Source organism: Macaca nemestrina, chromosome 3 (genome assembly GCF_043159975.1).
Source record: "Macaca nemestrina isolate mMacNem1 chromosome 3, mMacNem.hap1, whole genome shotgun sequence".
NCBI classification, from domain to species: Eukaryota; Metazoa; Chordata; class Mammalia; order Primates; family Cercopithecidae; genus Macaca; species Macaca nemestrina.
The window spans coordinates 171,833,489-171,846,486 of NC_092127.1; the positions used below are offsets into that span (position 1 = coordinate 171,833,489).

Consider the following 12,998-nt stretch of genomic DNA (forward strand, 5'->3'; position numbering starts at 1 on the left):
AGTATACACGTCTTATTCTTGCTAAGTGTGCAACTCAAAATGTGGGAGCCAAAGTCCAACAGAGGATTAGGTTAAAAATGATAATCACTGTTGCTAACGGTTATGGTGTCTGCTCTGTGCCTGACATTGTTTGAAATGCTTTGTTTACATATTAGTTTATTTCATCTTCATAACAACCAGACAGGCAGGTACTGTTGCTATTTCCGTTTTTTAAATGGGGAGACTAAGGCTCTAGACAGTAAGCTCTAGGCAGTGAGGCAGTGAGCATCCCGGATGCTGTGAGCATCAGTCAGTCGGTTTTGCATGAGGACGGTCAGGTAAGCTGGGGAGTTCGTTCACCTGCAGCTCTGTTAAGGGGGCTTCCTACTGCAGAAGCATTGCTTTGTATCCATTGAGCGCCCTGTGCTGTCTCATGAGGGCTGTTGGAATGTTCATGTCTTTTCAAGGTCTTGGAAAACAGAATCAATTCACAACTCTAGAGATAATAACTTTATGACCTCTCCATAAATAGGCAGGAGAGACCATCATCTTCACAGTCCTACAAGACTGAGATTCTGAAAAGAATAATATCAGGAGCTAAAGCACTTCTTTTCCATTTTGGTGGCATTTAGACGACGCTAATCTCTAGACATTCGATGTTGCTGCTGTCGGCTGTTGCTGCCAGGCTGTGTGCTTTGCTTCACCATCTCACGCCTCCTCCCTGGCCAGGTGCACCTGCTAGGGCTTGGGTTCTTTGCTAACAGACAGTCCATCTCCCGTTCTGAAATAACCCTGGGTTGCCTGGTTTCCCTGATCCAACTGTGGGTAGCTTGCCCTGTCCCCATCCATGTCGTCACTCCGGCCCTTCGCTCCCTCGGCTCCCTGGGCTCCTGGCGGCCTGCCTGCCTGCCACTTTGTTTTCTTTCCTTCTGCTTCCATCTGCCCCTCGTGGTTCCTGGCTCCGTCTTGTTGCCTGACCTCTAACTGGATACCTGTCTTAGCCCTCACTCCCCTCACTGTTCATGTATGCTCTGATCACACCTTGTCCTCCCATTCTTACTTTAAATTCTTATTTGTTATTTTTATTTATTTATCAATTATTATTATTATTATTTTGAGATGAGTCTCACTGTTGTCGCCCAGGCTGGAGTGCAGTAGCGCGATCTCAGCTTACTGCAACCTCTGCTCCCGGGTTCGAGTGATTCTCCTGCATTAACCCCCTGAGTAGCTGGGATTACAGGCATGCACCACCACGCCTGGCTAATTTTTATATTTTTAGTAGAGATGGGTTTCACCACGTTGGCCAGGCTGGTCTTGAACTCCTGACCTCAGGTGATCCGCCCACCTTGACCTCCCAGAGTGCTGGGATTACAGGCGTGAGCCACCGTGCCCAGCCTTATTTTAAATTCTTAATAGGTAATAGATGCACATGGTTTTTTAAAAAATCAAAACTTTGTAAAAATACAGTTAAATGTCTTGCTCCCAACCCTACCCTCATGCACTTCACCCCAACCCCCCAGCACCCCATGGGGAGATAATTCTATTGGTTTCCTGTATAGAGTTCCACCCAGAGTTTCTTTATGCAAATATGAAAAAAATCTGTTCCCCTCTTTCTTAGATAAAAGGTATGCTCTGTGTCCTGTATTTTTTTTTTTTATTTAACACTATATTTTGGAGATCTCTCCAGGTTCTTTTGTCCCTTTTTTAGTTGCATAGTGAAAAAGCTCAAGTCCAAGGTACACTGAATGGATGGACCAGTCCCCACAGGCGGACACTGGGGTTCTCCTGGATGGATGGGCCAGTCCTGGCTGATAGACACGGGGGTTCTCCCATCTTCGGCGAATATAGACAATGTTGCAAGGAACACCTTCATGCGTTTTATAAATGCCAACCCACTTTGTCCTCTCTTTCCTTCCTGATGTTTCAATCCCTTCAGGACAGCGTGGTCCTCTAACTCATCACCTATGCTCACCTCTCATCTCCGGCCAAATCCTCTGAGCTGGCTATGGCCTCCTCTTCCTAACTGAATTTTGCCTTAGTCCTTATCTAATAGTCTACGCTTTTGGCTTTCCCCCACAGCCACCTTCTGTTCATTCAACAAGGTTTTTTCTTTTCTTTTAAAGCAAAATATTTCCAATGAAAACCAACAATTCCAGACAGACAATTCCATTGATTCCAAACAATACCACCACTATCAGTAGTACATATTGAGTGTTTACTGTGGGCCAAGCACTCTGCTAGATGCTTGACATCTTTATACTTCACTTAATCCTCTTAACCATCCAGTAAGTGAAGAACTATCATTTGACACAGGAGGAGACAGCACTGGAGAGGAGGTTAAGTGACTGGGCTGAGGTCTTATAGCTGGTAAACAGCAAAATTGGGATCCTAGCCCAGGTCCACCTGGCCCCACACTGGTCTCATCTGCCAAAACTCAGAGTGAAGAGCTTGGGGCAATTTGGGTTAAGTCAAGGAGAGTCTAGGAAAGAGACTCCTTTTAAGTCATCTAGTTCCGGCACAGAGCTCTCTTAATCCTCCATTCTCTTCTCTAGCTTCCGGGAGGATTTCCATTATAATGACACAGCTGGGTACTTCATTATTGGAGGGAGCAGGTATGTGGCTGGCATTGAAGGGTTTTTTGGACCTCTGAAGTACTATCGCCTTCGCAGTCTGCACCCCGCCCAGGTGAGTCCCAGGGGATCAGGAAGATTGCAGTACTCCTGGGTGAGGGGTATGGGCCTCAGGGTGTGCAGCCCAGTGTAAATAAAAGTTTACCCAAGCCGGACCATGCATTGCCTCTGTCATCAAACATCATTAATATTGAGGCTTTTCCCCCAGCAAAGGCAATAATAGATTTCTGTTAACATTTGGTTCATTTAGTACTCATAAAATGGAAACCATTTACTTCCTCTGTTTTAATAACTACTAGTTTAATTATAGAGTAGATTTTCATCAGGCTGTTGCCTATCCAGCGATTAAGCTAATGAAAGGAGAGAATCTTAGTTATTTGGTAAAGCTTCTTTTATATGCTATTATTTAAAGTATCAGAAGAGATGCTGTAGCAAATTAAAATCTTGGTTCCATTGGCTGCTCTCTTCAGAAACACAGGCCTTCGGCTCACGCTGGGGTCAGTTGGCAGCAGTTGTATGGATCGCAAAGGGCATTGTGTTCAGGGCCGAATCCTCTGCACAGTGCCTTCCACATCCAAAACCCGCCCCTGAATGGAACTGTCCAACGCTCTGGGCCAACGCAGCTGGACTGGTCGGAGGAGAGGGCTGTTTCCCCACGAGGGAGTCTTCAGGGCACTTGTTTTCTGGGCTGTGTTAAGGAGATCAAGGACCACACCTGATACCTGAAAGGGAAACATTCTTTCATTCCCTTCACCCTATGGGGTTTATTCTGAGAAAAACAGGGGTCACTAGACAAAGTCATAATCAGGAAAAATGGGGAGCCCTGCTGTCCATGGGTGACATCTTACAGCCTCTGTGAGAGACCTTTGTGAAAAGGGGAAAAATGAAATAGTCATTTGTGCAACAAATGCTTATTGAGAACCTACTGTATGCCAGGCTCTGAACTAGGTGCTAAGGCAAGCAAGATGGGTAGATTTAAAATTCATTTGAAGGTTGTCCACAATGAGAAATCTGCTTAATATCAACCAGGCGTGGTGGCTCACACCTGTAATCCCAGCGCTTTGGAAGGCTGAGGCAGGCAGATCACTTGAGGTCAGGAGTTTGAGACCAGCCAACATGGTGAAACCCCGTCTCTACTAAAAATACAAAAGTTAGCTGGATGTGCTCACTTGAACCCAGAAGGCGGAGGTTGCAGTGAGCCAAGATTGTGCCACTGCACTCCAGCCTGGGTGACAAGAGCAAGACTATCTCAAAAAAAAAAAAAAAAGAAACGTACTTAATATCATGAACAGTATGTATACATATACATACATATATTCAAACACAAAATGGAAACAAAATTATTCTAAGAATACATACCCTTGCTATATTCAATGCACGCTGATATTTTGTGTTCTACTTTATAAAAACAAAAACCACCACCAAGACTCTGTAGGTTACCACCCGCTGAAATAACTATGTGACCCTCTAATGGGTCCCAGCCTCTATTTTGAAGCACACGGAGTTAAGTCCCTTGTTCCTGAGGAGCTCCCTTTGGGGATCTTAAACAAGGAATTCATGAAAGAATACAATACATGCTTAAATTCAGATGTGTTTGGGAGTGCTGAGGCAGGAACGGGTACATCGGCCCGCAAGTGAGATGGGGTGAGTCTCTAGGGGGGCCTGTCCTGAAGCCACGGCCTTGCACCCAGCCCTTGGAGGCTGCAGAAGAGGGGAGGAGGGCTCTTTGATGCAGCAGGCACATCATGAGTACTTGCGTCTTTTCGTGGGAATTGAAGGGGGAGGTGAGTGTGATTTTCTAGGGACAGAGTGCAGACAGAGAAAAGAAGAGGGAAGAGTCCCAGTTTCTGGGAAATTCTGACATTTAAGAAGCTGGACACAAAGAGAAGCTGGAGGGAAGCCGTCAGAGCTGGCATGTCCTTGAATTAATATCAATGACCTTGCTTTGCAAATCCAGAGTGGATGATATGTGTACAAACAGGCCACCTAGAGATGTCAGTGGGAGAATGAAGTCAACCCGAACACACTTTCCTAGAGGTGGATGGACATTTGATGACAATTGTTGTTCATTTGACTTTCTTGCCTTCTTGTAGATTTTTAATCCCCTCCTTGAGAAGCAACTTGCTGAACAAATCAAGTTATATTATGAAAGGTGTGCTGAGGTTCAAGAAATAGTATCTGTGTATGCATCCGCAGCACTGCGCGGGGGCGAGAGACAAGAAGCATGTAAGTGTTGAGCTTCAGGGGAGCTGTTTTAAGCTCTGTGCATTTGCATAAACACATGTTTGGCTTCTCCATAATGGGATTAAAATTGAACATATATGACCTGGCTCGCATACCAGCCGGGACAAGTGTGACCTTGAGCCCTCCACTGGTGGATACAGGTGAAATTGTACATTCTACCTGGATTCTACCAAGACCAATGACAGTCAAGAAGAACCAAAACATCTTATAGCTCCAACCATAAAAATCTAGTTTACAAGTACAAATGAAAGCGAGTGTTTTGTGCCTCGCGTGGCATTATTCCCATCCATAAGGCCAGCCTAAGAAAATAAAAATGAATTGGAAAATAAATTAATCATTAGAAATGTTTCCCCATCAGTGCACTTTTGTTTTGGGCCATTAATATCTGAATATTACCTTTCAGAAATGTTGAACGGTGACTTTGTTGTTTGGAGTTCGGTTTTATTTTTTAAATCCTTGAAATTGACTCATTCTCGAAGACATCGGTAATTTTTAACAGAAGGAATGAATTTCAAATAGACTGCTTCATGCATGCTCATATTTGCACAGACATCCTTTTACTCACACAGGGTGTTTATCAGTTACAAAACTTGGTCCTGTCTGGTCAGCAGTGTTCCAACTTGGATCTAGCACTTACACATTTCTCTGTGATGCGGATCTTGCTGTTTGATATGGTGGCACTAGAGTTACTCACATATGTTCCATCTGGAAGAGAAATTCCTGTGGGGCCTTTGCCATCAGCAAAAGCAAATTGAGTATTTCAGTCCTGCCCATATGCCTCTCCATCTCCAGAGCGGAACTTCTCATTCCAGGTCGTGGAGGGAAGGATGCATCTCAGACATGCCCCGGTCCAATAGGGTTCACATGAAATGGTCCCATGTAGTGATTAGAGATGGTGATGGGTGAGTGTGGAAAGAAAGTGCTTCTGCAATTCAATTTAAGAATAGGCTATACTGGTCTCCAGCTGCTGCTCTCACTGCTGAATCATCCGGAAAATATGATGCTGTCAAGCGGAGGGGGAAGATATATAGGAATAGTAATAACCCAAAGAGGAAAGAAACTGACTTGGGTAACTTATGTACTATCAGGAGACATACCCTGAGATTGAAGTCCAGGCATACACACCCATCTGTTTGGTGGCATTAGGAAGATTTTCCTACCATCTTCAACTGCCTTGCCTCCCCGGGGGTCTTTGTGCTTTGCTCCTCAACTCAAATGCCAAGAAAATGGCCTAGATATTGGCCTCCTGGGGACCAGTCAGAGGCCAGCTGCTCATTCTGTAGAATTATTCAACAGCCATCAGCAACTTTGGCACATTTCTCATGGACTTGGCTCTGAATTTGTGACCTGGAGGCAAAAGCATCATAGCCAATTTCAAATCCCAAAAGGACCCAAACCAACATCCAGTAATGGCAAGTCTGGCCTCTTCTTTCTAGTTCCTCTTAGGATGAAGGGCTTTAGGGAGGTGAGTCTTATCTTCTGCTAAAGGGTGTGGTGTCTTCTGTTTTCTCTTCTGTGTAGGCCACCTCCACAACTCCTATCTGGACCTCCAGCGCAAGTATGGGAGACCCTCGATGTGCAGAGCCTTCCCCTGGGAGAAGGAGCTGAAAGACAAACACCCCAGCTTGTTCCAGGCATTACTGGAGATGGATTTGCTGACCGGTAATTGAGTCTTTGCCTCGGCTTTGGGCACTGGTTAGAAAGGCTCCTTGTTTTTCTCTGTTTCACTCACCCTCTTTGGTGATTTAGGCCTTAAAGTTATTTTTAACCCTAAGGTTTTAGCTTAATTTCAAATTTAAATTCTGCCCTTGTATGTCCACAACTCTCGATATATCTGTGCACACTTCCAACACTAAATGCAAAAACTTAAATTTAGGAATTGCTCAAGCAGTTCTTTATTTAAAGCCAAGGCCACAAATGGACAGCCTGCAGCCAGAGCCAGCCCCCAGATGCAGTTGATTTGGAAAATACCTTGTTGTATATGTTAAAAAAAAAAAAAAAAAAAAAAAAAAAAAAAAGTAGTTATGTGTATCTAAAAAGCTTGTACGAAAATGCAAATTTCTAGCTTTTTTTAAAAAAGAAAAAAACCAAAGATCTGGCAAGACTGGGCATTTCTCCTGTGTGGCAGCAATTGTGGAGGTGAGGCTCAGACCAGGCATACCTTGTCCACCCACAGCACCTCCTGTCTATTTCGTCACCTCCTGCTTACTTCATTCATGGATCTGACCCATGTGAGCCCACAGGCACTTGAACTTGGGACCTCTGATTTGAAGTACACTTTCAGCATCATCTCAGGAATCTGCATAAACTTCCCAGATGCCACCAGCTTCTCTGTAGGCCCATTGCAATTTGGGTTTGCTTAGTAATTCCGTGCATCCTCCAGGGCCATGAGGGATCTTAAAACCATGCCTGTTAGGAAGAGGAAAGGCAGCTGGAGATGTTCAGCCTGGTGAAGAGGATCCTAGCAGGGAGTTGCCAACTGTCTTAGTGGTGGGAGGCAACTCCACGTAGTCCTGGGCATAGAACCAGATCTTGAGTTGGGGCGATGCAGAAAGTGACTTCTGCCTCATGTAAGATTGGTGTCTTACATTGCACCCACTGCCTAAGAATGGCAGTGTCTAACAGCATAGATTTCCTTTGCCAACAGTGACCCTCCTGCAAAGAATTCAAGTCATATAGGATATTTTATCATTCATTCTTCTGATGCTCACTCAGTGACTACTCAGTACCTTGGCTAGACTTCAGAGATACGTGAAGTAACACAATGCTTCTGTCCTTGAGGAGTGGACTTGAAAGCAAAGAAAAATAGTAATGCATTTTATTAAAGGTATAGAAGCTGATGGTGGAGACACAAAGAAAGGAGTGGTCAGTTCTACCTGGAGGGCTGAGGCGTTCTGGGAAGGCTTCCTGGAAGAGGAGACACTGGGACTGATTCTTGAAAGGCCAGCAGGTGTTTGCCAGATAAGAGAGTTGGGGGTGGGAATTGCAGGCAGAGCAGACCCTGAGAGGTGGTAACAGCACAGCGTGTCGCATGATGGTGCTGTGACAATGGGGAGGCAGGAGAAGCCCTGCAAAGTGATTATTCCAATGAGGGCTCAGACACCATCCTGAAGTTTGGGCTTTACCTTTCAGGTGACAGGGACCTGTTGAAGGGCTTCAGGCAACAAGAAGAGGCATAGTGAGATCTGGGATTTTGAGGTCACGGCAGGGAGGTGAACTAGAAGGGCGTGGAGCTGGAAGAAGGGAATGTATTGCCATGGTCCCTCGAGGAGAGGATGCAGGCCTGAGTGGGACATGGTGACAGGAACAGAGCTGAAGGATGTAGAGATGGGCTCTGAGGGACTCCATAGCTGCTTGGATGTGGGCACAAAGGATAAGTAGGCTGTGTCATGTTGTATAATGAGTGGCGTAGCCTCTGGAGCCAGCTGGCCTGGGTCCAATTTTAACATTCACTAGCTGTGTGATTTGGGCAAGTTACTTAATTTCTCTGAGCCTTAGTTTCTTCATCTGCAAAATGGGGATGATAATACTATCTGTCTTCTAGTGTTGGCTTCAATAAATCGAGAGACATATAGATATGTATACATATATAGGTATATGTATGTATATGTGTGTGCATATGTGTATATATCATATATAATATATGTATATTACATTATATAACATATAAAATATAATATAATATATAATATACAAATGTTATATTATAATATATATTACATAAGTATTATCTATTATAGAATATATATTATTATATAAGTATTTTATATATATAATATACTTAGAACAGTTTCAGCACATGGTAAGCCTTACATAAGCAGGGTTTTTCAATCTCACAATATGGACATTTCGGACTGTAGAATTTTTTTTGTTGGGGAATGTCCTGTGTATTGTGGGATGTTTAGCAGCATTTCGGGACTCCACAACTAGATACAGATAGCACCCTCCCCATATCCCTCCTCTCCAAAAACATCTCCAGGTATTGGCAAATGCTCCCAAGTCCGTAGGGAGGCCAAATCACCCCCAGCTGAGAACCACTGCTATGTCAATGTTATTGCTCTTATTACTGGGCAGAGATAATTCCAGGTTTCCGCTGGATGGCTGTCCGGAGGTGATGAAGCCCCGTGCCCCAAGATCCGCAAACAGGAGAGGGAGATGCACGTTGGACAGTTTAGGCTAAATGGGCTAAGACCACATCCACACCAACATTGTTTTTATGCGAGTTCCGATCCTACTTAAAAATAGTTTGGCTGATTGGAAACAGGAGCACATCCTTTTTACAAAACTTTCTTTTAAAAGTAAATACTATCTATGAGAATGTTTTCATGTTATTGTTGCAGATCAAAATTTTGTTTATAAGAATTTAGAATGATTTATTTTCCATGGTGGTCTGGCAATGAAATCTAATGAAAAACCCCAATCAGAAGTCCCCTTACCTTAAGACTCCCTGGGTATGGGTGCTGCAGAACCACTAGATTCCCACGCAGTGAGCCTGTTCCACTGACCTCTGTTAGGAGTCTGGGGCCCCCATCAGTGGGGAGAGAGGGGGACCCAAAGCTGGATTTGCCACTTTAGGACCCACCGTTTGTGCTTAAACTGCCTTTGGGGTCTTCTGGTGCCAAATTAGAACAGCCCCAAGGAGCTTCCCCTGAGGGACCATACCTGCCAGCCTCCCCTGCCACCACATCCTCTGCTTCCAGAGGCACATGGCCAGCTGCCTTCCTCTTCTCTCGGCCTTTCCCTGGCCTAGGAGCTGGCAGGGAGGGAGAGCGGAAGTTTAGGTGAATTTCTAGAACCAAGCCCCGGGACCCATTCGCCTTCAGCGCCTCTTTTTCTAGGTCACATTGGAAGGACTGGGGAGCCTTCTGTAGCGGTAGGGCGTATACTCCTTAAGGTCATCTCTCTACCTGGCACAGGGCCCTTGCTTGGGCTATCATAACATCTTCCAGCAAACCTGGGAGAAAGACTGGTGTCTTGTATTGCACCCAGCTTCCTAACAAGGCTGAGAGAAAAAAAAAAAAAAAAAAAAAAAAACGATTTTGCAAATTGAGGGTAAAAAAAAAAAAAGAATTTATATTTCCAGCACGTCTTTACTCTGATCTCCTATAAAAAGAACCATAGTAAGACGAGTGTGACGCTATTGCCGTTCTCAGTTCCTCAAATACCCTTCGTTCCAAGTTCGTCCTGCCCACAGTGTCTGGCCCTAGCTGGCTCCGGCGGGCTTCAGATGACTCTAGTTAATAGGAACTGTGTTTGCGTTCTATTTTCTGCTGCTGTCCTGACCTGTCCTGTCCTGTTGATTAATAGACTTTATTAGAACATCCTCATCATATTACATTTTTCATATCTGAGATAAGCTGTAAGAATGGATTCAGGCATGAGATGTTTGATGCTTGGAATTCTTACTGTGGGAACTGAATAGGCGCAGTAACAAAGATAAGGAATTTAACCGAGTGGGTGTGTTCTGAAGTTACTCACAACCTTTCATTCATTCATTTACTGAACAAGCATTGACTGAATGCCCCCTACGAGCCAGGATAGCATTAAAATGGGACTGTGTTTTGAATGAGAGTCATTTAGGCTAACGTAAAAGAAAACATCAGCTCCCATAGTTTCCCCAAAGGGCTTTAATCTGTGGAATTTTTTTTTCTGGAATTTTTAACAAATAAGATGACATCATGGAGCAAGAGAAAATGGGCTCTAATTTCTGGTTCTGTCTGAGAGTCATCTTCTTCCCTGCCAGCAGCTTTTCTTCATAGACACAGCCAGCACTCCACTTCCAGGCCGCTACATACGCACGTTTCAGACCTGAAAGTGTTTCTTCCCCCCACACTGTGTGATTTTAGATGGATCATCTGCTCACCATCTCAGCCAACAACACACTTCAAAGCAGAGATGAGAACATTGCAGGGGGTAGAGAGTGGGGAGGCTTCGGCTTCATTAACAGCCAGTGGGGAGTGGAAGAGTGTCCTCCACATTCCTGTCCAGTGAGGTCAGCACCTTTGAGTTGTGTCCAGAATAACCGTATTCTTCTGCTACAAAAGAGAGTCGCCAAATATTTACACTTTTCCTCTTTAAGGGCTGTGATTTATCTTTTAAAATTCTTATTCGTGCCAGAATACACATAACAAAATTTGCCATCTGAACCAGTTTTAGGTGTACACAGTTCAGCAGTGTAAAGGATATTCACATTCTTGTGCCTCAGAGTTCCACAACTCTTTTCTTGCAAAACCGAAAATTCATACTCAGTAAACATCTACCCATTGCCTCCATCCCAAACCCTGGGAGCCATCATCCTGCTTTTTTTTCCTATGAGTTTGACTGCTTTAGGTACCTCGTGTAAGTGGTATCTTACACAGTATTTGTCTTTTGGTGACTGGTTTATTTCACTTAGCATAATGTCCTCAAGGTTCATCTCTGTTGCAGTGTGTGTTAGAATTTCCTTTCATCTTAAGGCTGAATGGTATTTCATGACATGTTTATACCACACTTTATTTATCCATTCATCCATCGATGGACACTTGGGTTGCTTCCACCCCTTGACTATTGTGAATAACTTTGCTAAGAATTTGGGTCTACAAATATCTCTTTAGAACCATGCTTTCATTTTCTGTTGGAGATATACTGTATCCAGAAGCAAAATTTCTGGGTCATATAGTAATTCTACGTTTAGTTTTTTGAGAAACCTCCATGCTGTCTTCCACGGCAGCTGTGCGCTTTATATTCCCTCCAACGGTGCACAAGGGTTCCAATTTCTCCACATCCTCAGAAACACTTGTTATTTCCTGTTTTGTTTGGTTGTTTGCTCGTTTTTTTTGAGACAGAGTCTTACTCTGTCGCCCAGGCTGGAGTGCAGTGACGGATCTCGGCTCACCACAACTTCTGCCTCCTGGGTTCAAGCGATTCTCCTGCCTCAGCCTCCTGAGTAGCTGAGATTACAGGCATGCGCCACCCCACCCAGCTAATTTTTGTATGTTTAGTAGAGATGGGGTTTCACCATGTTGGCCAGGCTGGTCTTGAACTCCTGACCTCAAGTGATCCGCCTGCCTCAGTCTCCCAAAGTGCTGTGATTACAGGCATGAGCCACTGCACCTAGCCTTTTTTTTTTTTTTTTTTTTTTTTTTGGTCTGAGACAGAGTTTTGCTCTTGTTGCCCAAGCTAGAGTGCAATGGCGCAATCTTGGCTTACTGCAACCTCCGCCTCCTGGATTCAAGCGATTCTCTTGCCTCAGCCTCCTGAGTAACTGGGATTACAGATGTCCGCCACCACACCTGGCTGATGTTCTGTATTTTTAGTAGAGACAGGGGTTTTGCCATGTTGGCCAGGCTGGTCTCGAACTCCTGACCTCAGTTGATCTCCCTGCCTTGGCCTCCCAAAGTGCTAGGATTTCAGTTGTGAGCTCCTGCACTCAACCCTTTGGGATGTCTTTGAGGACATCTAAGCTGTACTGTGAAATCAGGAAAGTCGACAGTCATTATGCAGGATGGTAGTTCTGGTAAAGAGGATGCCTACACAGTGGCAAGGGGGGCATCGGAGAAGAGCCATCTGCCTGAGGAGACAGGAGAGATGACGTGAGGAGAGGTATCTAAGTGGGAACATAACAGCTGTTTGCCAGGCAGGCAAACTGAGGAGTGTGGGCGGATGAGGTATGTTCCTTGGTGAGTATGGGGCACAAACACACCATGTGTGGTCATATAGAAGAAGGATCACTTCACTAACATATGGCATAGGCAGCTAACTTATGCCTAGCACTGTTGCAGGTGCTGTCGAGAATTCAGAGTATAAGTTGGATCCTTCCACTTCTTGCACCACCCTTAACAAGCTTGCCACAGAGTGAGCGACGGAGACACGTGTAGGATCAAATGGTGAAACTCAAGGCAGAGTAAGATGAGCTTTATTCAGGCGAACCTATTCCCCAGGTCCATATGATATCTTTCTGTCCACTAAGTTCTTTCGTAGACATTATGTCACTTTATAAAAGCATTGCATTTTAAATTCCGGTTAAACCAGACTTTCTCCAATATATAAATTACTGCACAAAAATAAATTATACCTCACAGCCATGAAGATGGCTATTATCAAAAAAAAAAAAAAAAAAAAAAAAAAAAAACCACCAGGAAAAAAAAATTCCTCAAAGACAGGAAC

The 12,998-nt window shown here is 44.4% G+C and overlaps 1 protein-coding gene across 2 annotated transcripts in view; it reads left to right on the top strand.

The window, feature by feature from the left end:
* LOC105487824 (SEL1L family member 3) overlaps positions 1–12,998 on the top strand; it is a 117,088-nt gene that overhangs the window by 39,460 nt on the left and 64,630 nt on the right. For both annotated transcript variants that reach the window (XM_011751441.3, XM_011751440.3), the window contains exons 7-9: positions 2,532–2,664; positions 4,703–4,835; positions 6,375–6,515. In XM_011751441.3, the coding sequence (XP_011749743.1) occupies positions 2,532–2,664; positions 4,703–4,835; positions 6,375–6,515 (407 nt within the window). The remainder of the gene's footprint in view (positions 1–2,531; positions 2,665–4,702; positions 4,836–6,374; positions 6,516–12,998) is intronic.